The sequence below is a fragment of the Hydra vulgaris genome, chromosome 12, assembly GCF_038396675.1.
Source record: "Hydra vulgaris chromosome 12, alternate assembly HydraT2T_AEP".
Lineage (NCBI taxonomy): Eukaryota > Metazoa > Cnidaria > Hydrozoa > Anthoathecata > Hydridae > Hydra > Hydra vulgaris.
In genome coordinates, this window is record NC_088931.1 from 62,877,085 (window position 1) to 62,897,688 (window position 20,604).

A 20,604-nucleotide genomic window follows, 5' to 3' on the forward strand; every position below is an offset into this window, starting at 1 on the left:
ATTTACGATATGATAATATTTACAGGTACATTGATTAACTGATTTGATTTTTAGATAAAAACGCTGTTAGTTTTTTAGGCTCGATTTTTTATAATTATAGAGTATCTTTTAGCACCAAAAATCTTTTTAAATTGATATTTTTTTAATTGCATTGATGATTGAGTCAAGTGAATTAAATCTTTTTAACTTCTTTTTTTATTCTAGCAATTTTAACCCTTTTATTTCTATCCTTTTTTTTAATAATACTTTTAATGTATATCTTTATTCTCCTTTATTGTATTCGACTTATTTCGATTTCGTGCGTAAATTCATACCCATCAAACGATATTACATTATACGTCACCACAATCAAAAGTATTTGTGTCATATGATTTTTTTTCATTTTTATAAAAAATGTCGCTTTTATTTTCAAAATGAAAGAAACATTGAAGTCATCAAAGCTTTATTAAAAATACTGCACATTGGTAAGCACTTTTCAGACCTTCGTCAGATTTTTAGTAGTTTATTAGTGTTTTTTTTATCTTTTAAATTGTCATTATTGCTTATAAGAGCATTTGGATATATATATATATATATATATATATATATATATATATATATATATATATATATATATATATATATATATATATATATATATATATATATATATATATATATATATATATGTAAATTATGTTAGTGTATTTTACAAATAGAGTGCTCAATGTTCTTAAAGAACAGAGCAATAATAAATTAGTAAAAAACACTTATCTTACTTTTATCTTCTACTTTAAGTTTCGCCATTGCTGGATTCTCAGGAAGAGTTTTTCAGCTAGCTGGATCATCAGGAACACTTCCTGATGATCCAGCTTGTTGATAAACTCTTCCTGATAATCCAGCAATCGTGAAACTTAAAGTAGAAGATAAAAGTTAGATAAGTGTTTTTTACTAATTTATATATATGTATATATATATGCATATATATATATATATATATGTATATGTGTATATATATGTATATGTATATGTATATGTATATGTATATGTATATATATATATATATATATATATATATATATATATATATATATATATATATATATATATATATATATATATATATATATATATACAGTGTGTGCCAAAAAAAGTGGTACGATTTATTTTTTGAAACTACAACACTTACAAAAAAGTGAATAACAGTAAAAAGCATAATTGTGAATACTGAGTAATATACAAATAATTACAGTATCCAGAATGTTCAAGTGAAAAATTGTTCAAAATACCCTTCTTGCTGCTCGATGCATTTTTGCAGTCTTGCACGTTATTGATCAATTCCTTTCACAATAGTATCTTGTCTCATACGGTCCCAACAATATAAAATTCCAGTGGTGTACACTGGATTTTTAGATGTTTGAGTTTTGATACTTACATGCATTGTGCAAACTCCAAACTTTTGTTTGTTTATGCTTATATCAAAAAAGAATGTTTTGCAAAGAATTAGGGTGATTAGAGCTTGGGAACAAAAAAAACCCTAATTTTTGGGCCCACCCAGCCCTTAATGTGGGAGCAACAAGTTTATAAAATATTTTTTTTACTATTTTTATCTAAATTCATATTCATCAACAAATTTCAAGTTTCATGCAATAATCTTTTAGTGTTCAGTTTTTATGACCCTGCAATGTTTACTCCCCCCTCAAGTTGAGGGGGGTTAAAACTTTATATGGTCATAGTTTTTGAAAAATAAGAGATTATTGCATGCAATTTGAAATTTGTTGATGAATATAAATTTAGATAAAAATAGTAAAGAAAATATTTTTTAAACTCGTTGCTCCCACATTAAGGGCTGGGTGGGCCCAAAAATTAGGGTTTTTTTGTTCCCAAGCTCCAATCACCCTAATTCTTTGCAAAGCATTTGTTTTTGATATAAGCATAAACATACAAAAGTTTGGAGTTTACACAATGCCTGTAAGTGTCAAAACTTAGACATCTAAAAATCCAGTGTACACCACTGAATTCGTTCACGCAAGTGAGTTTCATCCCTTATTTTCACTCCCTTGTACACTTTCTCCTGGATTATTTTCCAAATCAAATAGTCTAACGGGTTAAGGTCAGGCAATTTGAGGGCCATTCATCTGGTGAAATAAGAGAAAGAACTTTACTCCTCAAAAATGTTATTGTGCTTCTTGCACGATGTGATGGAGCAGAATCTTGTTGAAAAGTGTAGCAGTGGTTACCAAAAATTTGCTCGCATTCAGGCAGTAAACATTGTTGAAGAATAGTATTTTGGTAATATTGATTACCAAAATACTATTCTTCATCAATTTTGGTGCCTGTTTCAACAAAATGAATTAATCCTTTATGGTGTTTAGTGACACCGAGACTGACTGTTATAATTTAAGTAATAATGTAATATAATATAATATTAATGATGTCACTTCCCGTCTTCTGAATATAACAGTTATTAGTAACGCTATTTATATATAATCTATTATACACTCACCTGATAGACTAATTAACGTCACCATAAACGAAAATCTAACATATGCACTGTAAGATACTGGGTCCGACAAAACTTTTATTACATCAAAACTTCTTCGACAATGGAAATTTTTATACGATACTCAATCTACCTCAAAGGTATCACTGGCAGACAACTCGACATTAAAAGTTAAAGGTATCTTCCATGGTTCATTATTATTGGCTAGCGAAAAACTAAAAGTACAATTTCTCGTTGTGGACAACTTAGTAGCACATGTCATTCCTCAATTACCATTAATTTTAAAGGAAACAAAGAGCCTCTAAAATTCTGTTTAGCAACAAAAAGTATGAAATGTTCAACATAGGCCTTAATACCTGGAATCGATATTAACAAAATAAAACCAGTAGCTACAACCTCACGACGTATTCCCAAAAATATCTCTGTCATAACAGATGAAATAAACCGCTTACTAAAAAAAGACATAATTCAAGTAAGCTGCAGCCCTTGGCAAGCTCAATGTTTTGTAGTATCAACAGGAAATAAAAATCGCCTCGTGATCGATTATTCAAATACAATTAATTTACACACTCCGCTCGATTCATATCCTACACCACGAATTGATGACTTAATACTTAAAATAGCAGTCCATAAAATTTTTAGCACAATTGATCTCAAATCGGCGTATCATCAAGTGAGAATACGACCTGAAGATTACAAACTAACCGCATTTGAAGCTAACGGCAAATTATATGAGTTCAAACGCTTACTCTTTGGATGTACAAACGCGGTACCAATCTTTCAAAGAGTAATGGATGAATTCATTCAGGATAATAAACTTGAAAACACATACTCTTATCTCGACGATATAATTATTGGTAGAAAAGATGCCCAAGAGCACTATAAAAATCTTAGTCGCTTTCTACACGCAGCTAAAATCACCAACATTGAGATAAACGAAGAAAATAGTAACTTTAAAAAAACTCATATCGAATTCTTAGGCCATATCATTGAAAATGGAACTATAAAGCCAGACCCAAAAAGATATGAAGCACTGATAAGTATGCCTGAGCCAAGAGCTAAACCGAACGATAGGTTTATTTGCTTATTACGCTAAGTGGATACACAATTGCACAGCATTAACTCTCCCACTTACCCAAGCAAGAGACAATTTTCCAACAAAGGGTTTAACCCCACATGCCAAAGAAGCAATAAAAATACTCAAAAATAAACTTGTAGAAGCTTGTCTAGCTTCCCCTAATTTAAAAGTTTCATTAACAATAGAAACTGATGCCTCCGACTTAGCACTCGGAGGAACACTATTACAACTTGGCAGGCCCGTTGCTTTCTTTTCAAGAACATTATGGCATTAGTTCCTTTCGGCATTAGTTCTTTTCAAGAACTAATGCCGAAAGGAAGCATGTGATAATTGAAAAAGAAGCGGCTGCCATAGTGGAGTGCTGTAGAAGATGGAGGCATTTGATTAACTTAGTACCATATATTAATATAATAACCGACCAAAGATCCATTTCCCTTATTTTCAATAAACAGAGTGCAACAAAAATCAAAAATGAAAAATTAACTCGATGGCGTTTAGAATTAGCTGATATTAATTATACAATCTCATACAGGCCGGCAAACCAAAACATTGTAGCAGATGCTCTTTCAAGATGTTGCTCGATTGTAAATAACACTAAAGCGTTTTACAGCATCCATTCCCAGCTATGCCATCCCAGAGTTACAAGAATGATACATTACTGCAAAACCAGAAATCTACCATACTCCACCGTAGAAATCAAACAATTAACAAACCAATGTACAACTTGCAATGAACTCAAACCACGTTTTTACAAACCACCCACAGGTCGTCTCATTCAGGCAGCAAGGCCTTGGCAACGCTTATCGATGGACTTTGTTGGACCTTTACAATCCACTACAACAAACAAATACATCCTCGTGGTGGTTGACGAGTACTCACGCTACCCATTTGCATTCCCCTGTCAAGACACCTTCTCAGCCTCTTTTCATTATTTGGTGCACCATCATCTATTCATACAGATCATGGAACTCAGTTCGAAACCTTAAAATCAAAGTTTTTCTAGAAAAGAACAAAGTAATTAAAACTAGAGCCACTCCTTACCATCCCCGAGGCAATGGTCAGTGTGAACGAATAAACGGAACAATACTAAAAGCTGTTAGTCTAGCTCTGAAAACCTTAAATCTAGGAAAAGAGCAATGGGAAATAGTATTGCAAATGGCTTTGTCCTCCATAAGAGGACTCCATAACAGAACAGGATTCCACAATCCTTTACAGACGTCAAGTACGAATGAAAGGAGATCCGCTCGTTGACAGAGTTCAACTGCTAGAAACAATATCGCCCCACTACGCTCGAATAAAATTTCAAAATGGAAAAATTGATACTGTTTCAACAAAAGACCTCGCCCCACTAGAAGATCTAAATCCCCCAACAGAATCAGTCCAACAACAATCCGGTGATTTGAACATTGAACAGATGATCATTAGCAACAATACCAGCAATTCAATAAACAGAAACCAAGAAGAACTAAACGAAACCAACAAAGTAACTTCAAGCCAATTAGTTGAGAATTCAATTATAGATAGTATCCCTTGTAATCAGTCACCTACAACAGCAGTACCTAGTCAGCCTATGCAGAAAGTTACTACTCCCGAAAATCTTACTAATATACCCTCAAGAATAGGACGCATTACGAAGAGGCCAAAGTATCTCGACGACTACTTTCCTTCCTAGTATAATATCAGAGGTTAAGTCTATACTCTCCGCCCTAAAACTTTCCTAATGTGGAGAAGACTGTTATATTTTAAGTAATAATGTAATATAATATAATATTAATGACGTCATTTCCCGTCTTCTGAATATTACAGTTATTAGTAACGTTATTTATATATAATCTTATACATACGGTTATTAGTTACACTATTTATATACGATAGATGTTTGTAGTTCTTGTATAGTAGGGTGGAGCGATTTTGAAAATTTTTGAAATTTGATTTGCCTGAGCAGCAAATCAATATCTTTTGATGAAAAAAGAACCTTACTCTTTTTTTTTTTAGTTTAGATGAGTTCTTGAGGTTCCTCTTTGGATTCTAAATTTTTGATGGGTCCTAATATTGTTTAAATTTTTTTTTTTCTAAACTATATCAACTTGATACTTAAAAGAAGCAAAATAATATGCTGATTTTGAAAATAATATTTGTTTTTATTAAAAAATTAAAATTAAAAAAGTAGAGTTGTTTTTTTCATTAAAAACCCCCGTCCTCAACAAAACGGGGGTTTTAAGGTATATTTTTGCAAGTATTTTTTTCACTAAAAAATTTTTTTAATAAAATTATTATTTATGAAACAAGCATTTTTTTCTGCTTTTTTTGAGTCCAAGGTTGATATGGTTTAGAAAAAAAAAAATTCAAAAATGTTAGGACCTGTCAAGAATTTAAATTCCAAAGGGGACCCTCAAGATCTCATCAAAATCAAAAAATATTTTTTTACTTTTATCTTATAATTAATAGACATTGATTCGTATCTCAGTAATATTGGTTTTTAAACTCTTTTTTTTTTTGCTATGAAAATCGCTCCACCCTATTGTATAGCCTTTTTCTTATATTTGATAAAAGCCAAAATATACATGTAAGACTTTTTTATTATGGTTTACAACAATATTATTGTTATGGTTTTACTATTTTATTATGGTTTACAACACTGATCATAACACTTTTTGAGAAATAACTGCATGGATTGCAAAGATTTTCACTAGGCACATCGCATTTTTTTTCTACTTCACAATACACTCTGTATTTTGAGTATTTTTTGGAGTTTCCACAGTAAAAATCTTTTCATCTGTGAAGAAAATGTTCTGAACTTGAGGAATAGGAAATCTATCTAATAAATTTTGGCAACATACTATAAGTCGTTCTTTTTGAGCATCAGTCAACTTCTGAACACATTGGCTTTTGAACACCTTTAAATTCAAAGATTTAACAATTCTACGAACAGATGAATGTGATATTCCAGTTCTCTGTGTTATCATCCTTGGTGATAAATGTTTCCTAGGTGAACCAACAGGACTAACTATCAAATGGCTTACAGTGCCTCTGTTTTCTTGTGTATTAACAGTCGGGTACCTCCCACTACCAATTCGTCTATCGGCAACACCTGTCTGTCGAATACGTTGTAATACACGATTTACTGATTGAATACTCCAATTTTATTTGCAAAGAATTTAAAAATGTGAATTGCACCCCAGTGTTTTTCATGATAAATAGCATCAATTGCAACCAAATCTTATTTGCTTATTGGTATGTTATTCTTAAATGCAGTAAAACATTCAAATATAACATTAATCTTAAATACAATACCATTTTTACCACAACATGAACACCTATATGATGCAACACAAAAAACAACGTTTCTAACATTTTTGCAATTTAAAAAAACTTCTAAAAATACCATACCACTTTTTCTGGCACACCCTGTATATATATACAGTACTGTGAATATGTTTTAGACCACTTGTATAATTAGACGTATTTACAATTTTTTAGATAAATTAAATGTTTGTTTTTATTTTTAAATGTTTAGTTTGCATTTTTAGATTAATTAAATGGGTAAAATATTTTTATTAGAGAGACAAAAAGTTATTTTGCTTCATGAAGAAGGTTATTCGCAGCGCCAAATTTCATCCAAAACAGGATATTTGAAGACTGCTGTTGCAGAAATTATTTAAGAATTTAGAGAAACTGGCTCCCTTGAAGAAAAAAAGAAAAGTAGTATACCTACTAAGCTAACAAAAAATGAATATAAATATTAAAAAAGCCTTTCTTTAAGAAATAGGAAAAAAGCATCAACCGAGTTGACAAAGGACAATACCACAGAAACTGGGAAAAATGTCAGCTCTTCTTTTATTCAATGGCACCTACTTAAATTGCGATTAAGTAGGTGTATTGCAATTCGAAAACCATTATTATGGTGTAGCAATAAAGAAAAATGACTTAAATATGCAAAACAACACAAAGATTGGGCCCAGGAAATGTTTAATCGGGTTATGTACACCGATGAGTCTAAATTCGAAATTTTTGGAACGAAAGGACGCTATTTTGTTTGAAGAAGAATTGAAGAAGCTTATCAGCCCAAGTGTTTTAACCCTACTATTAAACATTGAGGAGGCTCTTTATAAGTTTGGGGCTGTTTATCTTCATCTGGAGCAGGTATTTCATCAAAATAGGGGTCGACTCACCAGGGAACATTATGTGGATATCCTAAGGCACCATACTGTATCATCTGGAATGAGACTAATAGGTCATAATTTTATTCTGCAGCAGGACAAAGAGCCAAAACATTTTCCCGAATGGCAAAAAATTATTTAAATGAAATGGCAGAGAAAAGAGTACTGGAATTCATGATCTGGCCTCCCAGAGTCCAGTTTTAAATATAATTGAGCATATTTGGGATTACCTGGACAGAAATAAGGTCGAACATGCTCCCCGAAATGCTGAAGAATATTTTGAAGTACTTCAAAGAGAATGGCACAATATGCCCCAGGATTTTATAACTAACTTGTATGAATCTATTCCCCGGCGAATAATGGCTGGGATTGAGGCAAAAGGAGGACAGTAAATATTAAGAGTTTTTTATGAAGTTTGACATTTAAAAGTTTGAAATTATTGCATATTTTGTGTGGAAGACATGTGTTTTAATAAGTTTATAATTTAGAGCTACAAACTTGAATATTAGAGAAGAGTTCTCAAGGATTTTTTGAAAAAATATAAGTGGTCTAAAACTTATTCACAGTACTGTATATATATATATATATATATATATATATATATATATATATATATATATATATATATATATATATATATATATATATATATATATATATATATATATATATATTTATATATATATATATATATATATATATATATATATATTTATATATATATATATATGTATATATATATGTATATGTATGTATAGATATATATATGTATGTATAGATATATATATGTATGTATAGATATACATATATATAAATATATATATATACATATATTTATATATATATATATATTTATATACGTATGTATGCATATATATATCTATCTATATATCTATATCTATCTAAATATATATATATATATTTAGATATAAATATATATATATATATATATATATATATGTATATATATATTATATATATTTATATCTAAATATATATATATATTTATATATATATATATATATATATATATTTAGATATAAATATATATAATATATATATACATATACAGGCTTGGACGGGAATGGCGTGCGATCACGCGCTTGGTTTGACCACGCATATTATATATATTTTTGAAAATATAACCACGGTTGCTTTTAAGTTTTAGAAATGAGTCGATAAAAAACTGTTTAAAATAGCGTTAGAAATAACTTTTTATTGTATTTCAAGTTGATCGTTGATCTTTTTAAAAACTTTTATATTACGTGAAGATTTTTAAATACTATTACTATTTTTTTAAACTTTAATAATAAAATACGATATATAAAACATTTTCAAATAAATCGATTAGTTACTTGCAATGATTCTTAAAAGTGGACACTTTGTATTTAAAATATCCAAGAATGTTATTTGAATTTTTTTTTTATTGTATAAGAAGTCGACAAAAATAGACGTCACGCTCAGTTGAACTAATAGGTAGAAGTTAGAAATTATTTGCACTCTCGCGCAGTGATTTTAAAAGTATTATAGTGTTTTATTTTTGAATGAAAATATCCGCGGAAGAGAGTTAATGATCTTTTACTTATAAATAATATTTGTTGTGACAGCCTTTATGGGACGACATGCATGTGTATTTTATGATAAATGTAAAAGCTCTGATTTTTTTAAATGTATTTTGTTGGATTAAAAAAAACGGAATTGAGAAGACAAATACAATAACTTTAATAGTCCGATTCAGATGTTGAGCTATATTCGTCGTCAATGGAGCTTTCGTCGGAACTATCGATTGTTTCTAGTGCAGCATCAGTGCCCTCCATTGATTCAAGGCGAACCCCCCTGCGTTTATTTAGGTATATATTGAGGGCACTATTCAAAATATCATCTCAGTCTTCTACGGTAAAATTTGGATCATTCCCGGCTATCAATATTGCGTCTTCCATTGTCTGATTGCTCATTTTTAAACGACGATCACTTAGTATCAGGGTTAGTATACTGAAAATCCGTTCCACAGACGAGTTTGAGCAAGAAATGCACATTATTAGTTCAACAAGAAGAAGAAGGTTTGGGAAAGTTTTTCTATAATAAACAAAAATTTTCTTCCATAGCAGCGCCGTTGTAACTCCTTTATACTCTGTGTTTATTAATAATTTAAAAGCATTCCATTCAGAGAGAACCATTTCAACTTTTAATCCTGCGTATTCTAAAGGAATTTTAAATTCCCTTATTAATAAAGAGATGCTAGCATCGCCGTACATATTGTCTGCTGTCCAAAATTGGGGATCCAACCAACTCATTGATTCAAAGACCGTGTTTGACAACGAACTAAATCTATCGTCTATTAATGGTTTAATGATGTTAACTGCAGTTTTTCTAACTTCTATAGCAGCATTAATACTATCAATGTTAATGTTAGTCATATCGTAAAGCTCAATGTCAACAAATTCTGCATTTGTTTTTTTTAACTCGTGTCCATCTTTGAAATAAGAAGAAACAAGAGTAGTTGTATCATCTTTGTACTTGATTCTAAATTTTAGTAAATATGAATCAAGTATATCGTCTATTGTTTCATTACTTAATTCAACCAAGTAATCCTTAGTTAGATCTATGGCTGGTTTTACCTCGTGCATCATCAACGTTTTTTTTTCGAAAACCAATGATAACGGGCTCAATTTCTCTAAGACGTCTAAGTAACCGCAAAACATGCATAACAGTCGGTAGTCATGCAAACGTTTGGAGATTCCGAAAAGTTTAGCGCGCATTTCTGCTGTGGTATTGCGATTGACAAGTGCGTTGTCAAAGCCTACAATAATTGCAGGCCAGTTATGTACCAATCTTGTCAATCCTCGTCTTCTGTGACTAACAAAGCGCGTTCCTGATATTTTGGGCAAGGTGTAATATGTAATATTTAGTGCCTCTGCTGCTTTTTTAACTTCACTTTTTAATTTTCCAGAATTGCGAAATAAATGGAATATGGTAGTATAAAATTGATCACAATCTCTATATTGAACAATATTTCTTGCACTATCTTTAATTGCCAGTTCCAAACGGTGGTTCACGCAGTGCATTTTAACTAGCCATGTTCTGTTGTTTTTCATTTGAGTTAAGACCCCATTATACATGCCTAAGTTAACGCTAGCTCCGTCAGAAGTAGCGCTGACAAGTTTATTTTTATATGCATCTGCAGTTAAAGGAATATTTCCTGATTCATTAAAAATGCTGTCAATACCCTTTTTAATGGTATTAGCGTTCACACCACCCAAACTGTTCATCTCTAGTAAAGATACTACGAGATAAGCAGGTATGCCATCTCGTTCAACACGAACAAGAACCAACTCTTTCTCATCCTTTGTTTTTCGTGCTTGAGAGCCATCAGAAAGTATGGAGAAAAAGTTTTTCTCTTTAACAATTTTAGCAATTTTTTCTTTAATGGCATTAGCGATGCAGGAGATAAATTGACGTGCTAAATATAAATGAAAATTTATTTGATCTTTGTTAATTTCTTAAATAATATCAAATTAATTTAAAAAATGAATTACCTGCTCGATTGTGGTCTTTTCCTTCTACAAGTTGCACACCATTAAGTCTTTGGCATTTGATAAGTACTTCAAAATGACTATGGGGCATGCTTGGTTTTAAAGCCATTTCGTATGCTGTTTTTATCATCTTAAAATACGCTTCACGAATGTTTTGCTTATTATATAAAGAGTTCTGGTTATCTGGATTTATAATGTGGCCTATTCCAGTTTCTTCAGTTGGGTTTCTCTTATCGATTTCCAGCGCCAGTTTATGGATATGACCTTCAAGATGACGATCAACCTATTTTAAAAATCAAAATTTAAAAATTAAAAACTTAATATAAAGACAAATTTATAAATTATCGCGGGAAAAATATTGTACTAAATATTTGTGAATAAAGTAAGTAAAAACTTAGTTGAAATTATTTACTGTATTTGCAAATTCAAATGAGCTTTTAATTTTAATCTTACCTGATGTTTTGTTACCACACTAGTTCCCTCAATAAACGCCTTCAAAGAACCAACCATTACTCCTCTAACTGAACGATCACTTAAAATAGCAAACTTGTTTCTTGCGCAAACCTTACACCATATTTTGATAACTAATCCGTTTTCTTCAGTGTAACCGATAAATTCCTCTTTCCCCCACAACAGAAATGTTTTTAAGCTCTTTGATATTGGCTTATTAAATTTAATTATTTTTGCCGCCGATGCCATTTTTAAAACCTTCAATACTTAAACTTATATTTAATTTTTAATCTGTACAAATCTTCCACTCGCTGCGAAACGCTTTAATAACCTAATTTCTTTTGTTTATGAAATTATAACATTGCATTGTAATAATGTAATAATTGAAAGAATTCGCTTAGTAAGAACTATTTCTAATTTCTTTTTTTTTTTTTTACTAATCATTGCTTGAAACGATTGAAAATTACTATTTTAAAAAGACTTTAAAATAGATTTAGTTATTAAATATTTGGTATATATATATATATATATATATATATATATATATATATATATATATATATATATATATATATAATTAAATAATATATATAATACTCTTGTTTATTTATTAAATGGTCGTTAAAAGTGATTTGTAAACGCGTTTCTAAAACTTTTATAAAACATCACTGAAGATAAAAGTTAATTATTTGAAACGTAAAAGCGTAACTTAAAATAACTATCGCCTCGAGTTCGATTTTTTTTAGTTTAGTTAAAGTTTTTTTTATCTTTTTCGTTAATATTCTTTTTTTTTTATATTTATTTAATGTTCCTTTTAATTTAGTTTTGTTAATATTTTTTTAACGCATTTCTCAACTGCTTTAAAAAAACCTAACTTCATATTGTCAAAAACGTCTAAGCAACCGTGGTCAAATTATATAAATTTTTTTTTATGTGTGTGGTCAAACAAAGCGCGTAATCGCACGCCATTCCCGTCCAAGCCTGCATATATATATATATATATACATACATACATACATACATACATACATACATACATACATACATACATAAATAATAATATATACACACACATATATATATATATATATATATATATATATATATATATATATATATATATATATATATATATATATATATGACTCATTGAGTATATTACTGTTCTAAATATAGGAAGTTCTAGATTATTGCGATAACGATTGGCTGATGAAAATTGGGTATATCTGAATTAAAGTTCACTAGCTACTGTGAGCCCATGCTATAGCAGAAGTAAGATCATTTTCAAGCTCAAATGCCCCTTTTAAGCAACCATAAAGTGTTGGCTTCTTATCATGACAAAAATAAATGGTAGTATCATCAGCAAACAATGCTACCTTAGAAGTAAGAATTTCAGGGAGATTATAAATTTCAGGGAGATTATAAAGATTGTTAATATAAATTTAAAAAGGTATAGGAGCAAGGATAGAACCTTGAAGAACCCCTGAAATTACAGGAAATGTAAGAATACTGGTCATCAAGGACAACTTTCATGCTACGATTGGTAACGAAGGATTCAATAATCTTAAAGATGTTACTTGATACACCGTAAGAAGAAAGCTTATGAAGAAGAGCAGCATGTCAAGCTCTATCAAAAGCTTTTGAAATGTCAAGAGCGATTGCCTTAACCTCTATACATCAATCTAATGCACGATAAAATCTATCAGTTATTACTGTTAGCAAATCAGCTGTATAATGAGAAGATCAAATCAATATTAAAGATCAGAAAGTAAGTTATTAGTTTCAACATAAGTTGATTAAGTTGTTTGTCCGCTAAATTAGGTAGAATGCAACTTGTGAAATCAAGAGATGATATTGATGAAAAGTTTTTAGCATACAATTCAGCTTTGTCTTTAGGTGAGGTGACAAAATCTGAACCAAGCAAGAGAGGTGGAATAAAAGAATTGCACTTATCATAGATTCTGTTAAAGATTCTCCTGAAGTCACATGAGCCTATTTTTTAAGATGAGGTACAAGATTTCAAGACCTGAGAATAGTGGGCATTGGCTTTAGACAAAAACTTTTTACAATGGTTTCTAGCAAAAGTAAACAGACATCTGTTTTCTGGAGAATTGTTTTGCTGATAGATTTGGAGGTAATGGTTTCTATCGGATATTGCAGCAGCACAATGTGATAAAAGCCATGGAGAAGACTGAGGCTTGACCTGAAATCTGCATTTGTCAGCAGGATAACAAAAGATTTCTACACAAGAGCCATCACAAAAAAAAGTTCACAGAAAAAGTTCGAGTCAATTTTAAGGTAGTTGAAAGACATACGATATTTGGGAGGTTCTGATGATGAATGAAGAAGTGTGAGATATTAATTTTAGGAGATCAAACCGTGATCAGTAGCACCTAAGGGTGAATTTGGAGAAACTGAGCACTGACTAAGATCAGAAACAAGCTATAAGTCTAGTTATAAAGGTAAATGATTTGGATTGTCTGGAAAACAAGTTTTCTGGACAATCCAAATCAGTATTTGAGCTAGAGATTAAGAAAGGCAAAAGTTGTGGACCTTAACACCTGCAGAGTCAATGACACTAGTGCTAAGCCTTCAGTGTAATGAGCATTAAAGTCACCAACAACATTGGCTGAAGGATAAAGGATAAAGAAGGTTTAGTCGATTTGATCAGATATTTAATCAGAAAGAGTGCAGTCTTGAGCGATATAGGACAAAGAGAAAGGCGATAGAGTGAAGTGGTGCTAAACGAAAGTACGTAAAAAAATAGTCTGTGAATTCAAACCTAGTTTCCTGACAAATGGTGAGTTCTTATAAATGTAAATACCAGGCTAGGCATGTGACTATTGGAGTCTTTAAAAATTAAAGGAAGATAACCATCAACACAAAGATCACAAGATAAGACATCTGAACTCAAATTAGTTTCACAAAGAGCAAGTAGGTCTGGTGAACTTTGCAAGAGATTAGACTCAACAGAAGGAAAGTTACTTCCAAAACCACAAGTATTAGTAAGTGATAGATTTAGAGAACTTGGTGATGACATTGGTTTTTTGAGTTTTAATAGTTTTTAACACTTTAGTCATTTCTATATTTGTTAAAGAAATAGACTCTAAGCACAGATAGTACTCAGTACTTTTAATAGTCCAAGCAATTGCCTCAATACTATTAGTAAACCCTAAGACATGATAAAAGGCTCCAAATCTGGCCTCGGCAATGCACACGATGGAGTCAACCTCTCTGAGAGCTACCACAGTGTTTGTAAAACATGTCTACCAACTGGCCTCATTAGAAGATTATAGAATGAATTGACTAGTCATAAAAACAGAGACACAAGCAAAACCCATGCATTGAGTCAAGAAGATCAGCATTCAACATCATAAACTGGAAACAATGTATTATAAATATATCTGCACCAGCCTAATAGATGAAAAAGTTGTTCAAGGCTGGTCAACAGATATAATCTGTTTACCCCTTGTTTAAGTCTTTGCCTTGGATGTCTTCTACAAGATAGTAGCAGACCTTGTTTTAAAGAAAAAATGGCTTAGCTCATATTAATCAGCTTTGTGTGATTTTAACGTCATGAAGTTATCTTTATTTTTTGTTTATTTAAGGACATGTTTTTTAAAACTACCACAATAAAATAAATTACCGCAAAACAAGTTTCATTTACTAATTAAGAAAAGCAAATAAACTTTGTGTAATGTCTATTTTGTTTTAATTTTTTTTTGTTTTTTAATATTAAATGATTGAATTTAATATTACATTTTTCATTATCATTTAACTTAAATTTATTTATTTCTTTTCTCAACATTTGTATAAATGAATTTGTATAAATATGTTTTTTTTGTTTGTTTTTTAATTCACTTCCTTAATGCCCAGAAGGCCACTACAGATAAGGAGGCTACTTAATTGTGGTTATAACCCTCTCTCAACTCTATAACTCCAAAACACGAACCTTGACAAACAAGGCCGCTGTTAATTACATTACCAGCTTCTTTTTGAGACAAAGATTTAATTTTCCAAGTACCATTTATTAAAAAAAAACGTTGCACTTACATTTGCCTTATTACAAAAAATTACATGAAAATACACTTTTTGAACATTATAGATGCAGTGTTTAACATGTTTACAAGGAACTTTTTTAAAATAATAGAAAAGGAGGAAGAAAAACAGAAGAAAAAAATTGCGATAAAAATAGTCAATTTTTTTTTTTAGGATAAATTTTTGTATTAAACAATATTTATTATGCATGCTTAAATAAATTAGACAGTAAATTATGTTAAACCCAAACATCAGCTTTAATTTTATTATCTATATAAATTTATCTTATATTTATTTATTATTATCTTATAATTTAGAAAATTTTTTTTTCAATTATAAGGATATTTCTGTTTTCACTTTTTTCATATTGCACACTCTGTCAGTTATATAAAGCTAATGTAACTACTATAAAATATTATTTTTCTAAACTGTTATTTTTCAAAAAATAAGCGTAAATATTTGTAATAATTAATTAAATAAAAAACTTCAATGAATATAACTTTATTATTAATTTTTCAATACAATTTTAGGGAGTTTAGATACCCTTGTTAAGGATCATCTATAAATTATGCAACACTAAATTTATTTAAAAAAAAGAAGTAGGAGATCTTAAGTTCTTTTACACGGTGATTTTCATTCAACTTAATGGCCTGCTCTGTTTTTTTAATAAACTAAAGGCTCTGCAAAGAAAAACTTGTGATCTTTTGTATTTTGTTTATTAATGAAAATTATCATTGCATAATTTTTGGACGATCCCTTATCAAATATATTTATACTTGATAACGTTATCAAGTGTATTTATTCTTGATAAGAAGGGTAAAATCTAAACTCCCTCCAAATATTTTTTTGAAAAATTAATAATGGACTGCATAGAAGAAGTTTTTTATTTAATTATAAAAAAATAATCTCATTATAAGATGTCATTTAAAGTTTGTAATAATTAATGTTTTTTCATTTTTTTGATACATTCAATCATTATTTAAAAAAAAAAAAAATCAAAATATCAAAGTGGCGCTAATATAAAACAAAATTAACTTTTATAAACAAAATTAACTTTTATTATTTTTTAGCTAATAATTTTTAATTTTTAAATTTTTTTAATTTTTTTAAATTCTGTAATTATTTTTGTTATTGTTTGTTATGAGAAATTGTCTAAATAAACATTCTTGCGCTTGCAAGATGATAAATAAAAAAATTTTATTATGATTATTTTATGATTTATTTTTTTTAAGCACTATAACATCTTTTTTTTTTTCTTTTACTGAACATTTTTGATAGAAAAGTTAGGTTAATAAAAATAATTTTTTTTTTTTTGTTAAGTTATTACATTTATAAATAGCGGGAATATATAATGTAGTTGTCATGCACACTTTTTTACGTAATCGTCATTCAAACGTCATAAATGTTTTTTAAAATGTAAACTTTTTTTATCTTACAGCTTTAAATACTGAAAAATGATAAAAAAAATTTAATCATTTTTCAGTATTTAAAGCTGTAAGATAACTTGTTTAAATACTGAAAAACGATAAAAAATGGCTTATGTGAAACAGCTTACCACTTAAGTAAAATGGCTTACAACGTACGTAAATGGCGCCCAAGATGAGTATTTTTATTGAGACTCCATCTCTAGCCTTTACTCAACCAAGAGCTCCAAGGCCAGGAGTTTTTTTATTTGGAGTTGGCTTCTCTAGCTTTTGGTTATCCTGCTACTGGTTACATGTTACCAGTAGCAGGATAACCTGACCTGACTGTTTGTATGAAGTAACAGCTAGATAGATATGTAATTATTAGAATTATGTGAGGTTTTTTTTTTTTTTTGAATTTTGAGAAATAAATGCTTAAATCCACTGTTTAGGGAAGAAGCTTAACTTAAATTTAGCTTTAAATATGAATAAAAATGGAATATATATTATGTCCTGATTTCTTTAGAAATATTTTTTATTTCTAGTGTTGTTGCTTTTAACAAGTTTTGTTTAAGCTTGACAAAATATTATTAGGGGAGGGTCCTAGTGGATTGTTGTATACATTAGTCTTCCAAATCTTCTTTTCATAGATTTGCTTTAATGATCATAGATTACCTGCTAAGTATGTTTTTTTTCATCTTAAAGCTAGATAGGCCATTTTAATGACCAAGGTCAACATTAAACTAAAGGCAGTTTTTACCATTTTTTATGCTTGTTATGTATTACATATCCCATGTATGTTAACAATGACCACGTTAAAATGTAAATGTAGTTCATTAAAACAACAAAAAAGAATGATGAAATCTACATAACCTAATTTTTTATATAAATAAATCTGAAAGATTAGGAAGAATTCTTAATGATTTGAAATATTTAGAAAAAAATCAAAAATAAAATTATCAAAACATATATATATATATATATATATATATATATATATATATATATATATATATATATATATATATATATATATATATATATATATATATATATATATATATATATATATATATATATATATATATATATATATATATATATATTTATATAAATAAAATAATGGAAGCGCTATTAGATACACTCGAAATATATGAAATTGCTGTTTTAGGTTTTAAAAAAAAAAGTTAAAGTAAAAATAGTGCGTCTAATAGTGCTATATAATAGAGAAATCGCCAGGTTAATTGGAGTTTCTGAGAAATGCGTTCGGACAACGAAGCAAAACTTTTTTCACACTGGTGGTGCCAGCGAGAAAACGAGGCCAGGTAGACCCTTGTCAACCACCAGAAAGGACGATAGTGACCTTTTTAGAGCTGTCAGAGCTAATCCAAGAATTGGTTACAAAGAATTGACCACAGAATTCAATACAACGCGAAATACATCTTTTTCTCAAAGCACAGTCCGCCAAATACTTATCAAATACAAGATTGGAGTCTACTCTGCTGTAAAGAAACCTCTCCTACGTCCGTATGATAAACAAAGGAGACTAAAATGGTGTTGTGAAAGAAGGTATTGGACAATAGAACAATGGAAAAATATTATGTGGAGTGATGAGAGTAACTTTGAGCTTATCAATCACAAATCTAACATAACAGTCAAAAGAATGGCTCACGAAAAGTATTACGCCAGGTACATTAGACCGACTGTACAAACTGGAGGAGGCTCGATAGGAATCTGGCCATGCTTCAATTACAAAGATGTTGGTATGTGCCAAACATACACCGGAAGAATCAACTCTAGAATATACGAAGAAGTACTTGTAAACAACCTAATTCCATCAATTGACCTGCTTATGCTCAATGATAAACCATGGAAACTTCAACAAGATGGCGCTACTGCACATACTGCATACTATACAAAGGAGTGGTTCAACAACAATAATATGAAGACAATACCATGGCCTCCATTCTCACCTGATTTGAACCCGATTTAAAACATTTGGATTGACCGTGAATTGGCAAAGGTTCAAATTTCCACACTTGGCCAGCTGAAGGACGTCCTTAAGGAGACTTGGTATAGGGTCCCAGAAGCGATGTGCAAAAATCTTGTTGAGTCTATGTCTAGAAGAGTTCTTAGTTGTATTTAAGCAAAAGGCGGATGCACAAAATATTGATTGTTTCATAAATTACGCCTCCTAATGTATCATGCGCCTAAATTTATGAATAATTTTTTTTGTCTTATTTTTTTAATACCATGTAGTTGTACCTAATTATTACTTAGTATTTGTATTTTTTGTAAATTTTTTTAAAATTTTGTATTCTGTATGTATTTATCTAATAAATAGAAAGAAACTAAACCAAAATCTTTTTTTGTTATTGTTTTATCGTTAAAAAAATAAAAATTTCTATTCTCAAATATGAGTGCGTCTAAATTTATGAAAACCACTGTATTATTTAAAGTTGCATAATATAAGTATTTATTTAAAATTGCATAGCACAAAAATGAATTTTACATTTTTTTTTTCTTCTAATTTTTCTTGAAATTTATATATTGAAATCTATATATTGTGTATGCCCAAAATAAATCCTTAATCTTTATTATAGAGAATAACTATATGAACTACTCTATACAAACTAAATTTAACAACATCAATGTCAAGATTTTTATAAAGCATCCTAGCTTTATTTCTCATAGCACAATTTGTACGGATTTCTACCATTTAGTTTAAATTTTTTTTTTATATATAAAACTAGTCATTTTTATTATTATGCAGAAAATTAAAGAAATATCAATGCATACATGCACATAAATTTAGTTTTAAAAATGAATTATACCCTCTTGATGGGCTTGCTTGCTTTCTTTGTGTTTATTTAAGTAATTAACCAAACTGTTTTTGTCAAAAATATTAATTTCCACAACATCCTTATTTTAACATAATTTTATATTTAATTTTTTTTTATCCTGTCAAAAAAAAAAGCAAAATAAAGTTATGTTGATATAAGGATGGTTTCAAGATCTCAAGAAACAGACTAGCTTACAAATGGTTTCTTAGATACATTTTTATATATTTATTTTTGTTGTGTGTCTTATATTTATCTAAACTATTTCTAGTTATTTCGGAGTCCTAAAAAGGGCTCCCAATTAGGAAGTCTCAAAATAATTATTTCTTCTTGGTTTATGGACTACTTTTGGTAAAAATTTAAGTATTTTAAGTTAATGGAACAAGTAATTTTGTTCCATTAATTTGAAACCCAAAAGGTCCTTATGTATAATGGCAACATTGACTCTAAGGTTCTGGCCTAAAAAACAATAGGTTTTGAGGTCATTAAATTAGATCATAAGTAACTTAACAGACACCAGAAAAAATAGAAATTTAAAACCTGATAATGACAGTCCTTCCATCAAATTATTCAAAAACTTATGCTAAAAATAAACACAAATAAAAATTTTCTCTGATTAT

General features: G+C 29.4%; 2 protein-coding genes across 4 annotated transcripts in view; one reads left to right on the plus strand and one right to left on the minus strand.

Annotated features, from left to right (window-relative positions):
* Positions 1-298: 298 nt before the first annotated feature.
* The window catches only part of LOC100199471 (sphingomyelin phosphodiesterase), a 53,377-nt gene continuing 33,071 nt past the window's right edge, over positions 299-20,604 (plus strand). Inside the window, exons 1-2 of one of the 3 annotated variants that reach the window (XM_065814040.1) lie at positions 368-464; positions 12,880-13,086. The gene's annotated coding sequence lies outside the window, so the exon portion shown is untranslated. Of the gene's footprint in view, positions 465-12,879; positions 13,087-20,604 lie in introns of all 3 variants that reach the window. The other 2 variants (XM_065814039.1, XM_065814038.1) reach the window with 2 other exon arrangements.
* On the minus strand, positions 9,604-14,743 carry LOC136088261 (zinc finger protein 862-like). The gene is made up of 4 exons (XM_065811946.1): positions 14,528-14,743; positions 11,707-11,961; positions 11,257-11,536; positions 9,604-11,180 (listed from the first exon to the last, which is right to left on the minus strand). Exons 1-4 carry the CDS (start codon positions 14,741-14,743, stop codon positions 9,604-9,606), a joined length of 2,328 nt encoding a protein of 775 aa, XP_065668018.1.

Coding starts and splice junctions, on each gene's coding strand:
- LOC136088261 (XM_065811946.1), bottom strand. CDS start 14,743: ATGTCATCACCAAGTTCTCTAAATCTATCACTTACTAATACTTGTGGT. Junction 11,962..14,527: donor ATAGTCACATGCCTAGCCTG/GTATTTACATTT, acceptor TAAGTATTGAAG/GTTTTAAAAATGGCATCGGC. Junction 11,181..11,256: donor AAAAGACCACAATCGAGCAG/GTAATTCATTTT, acceptor ATTTATATTTAG/CACGTCAATTTATCTCCTGC.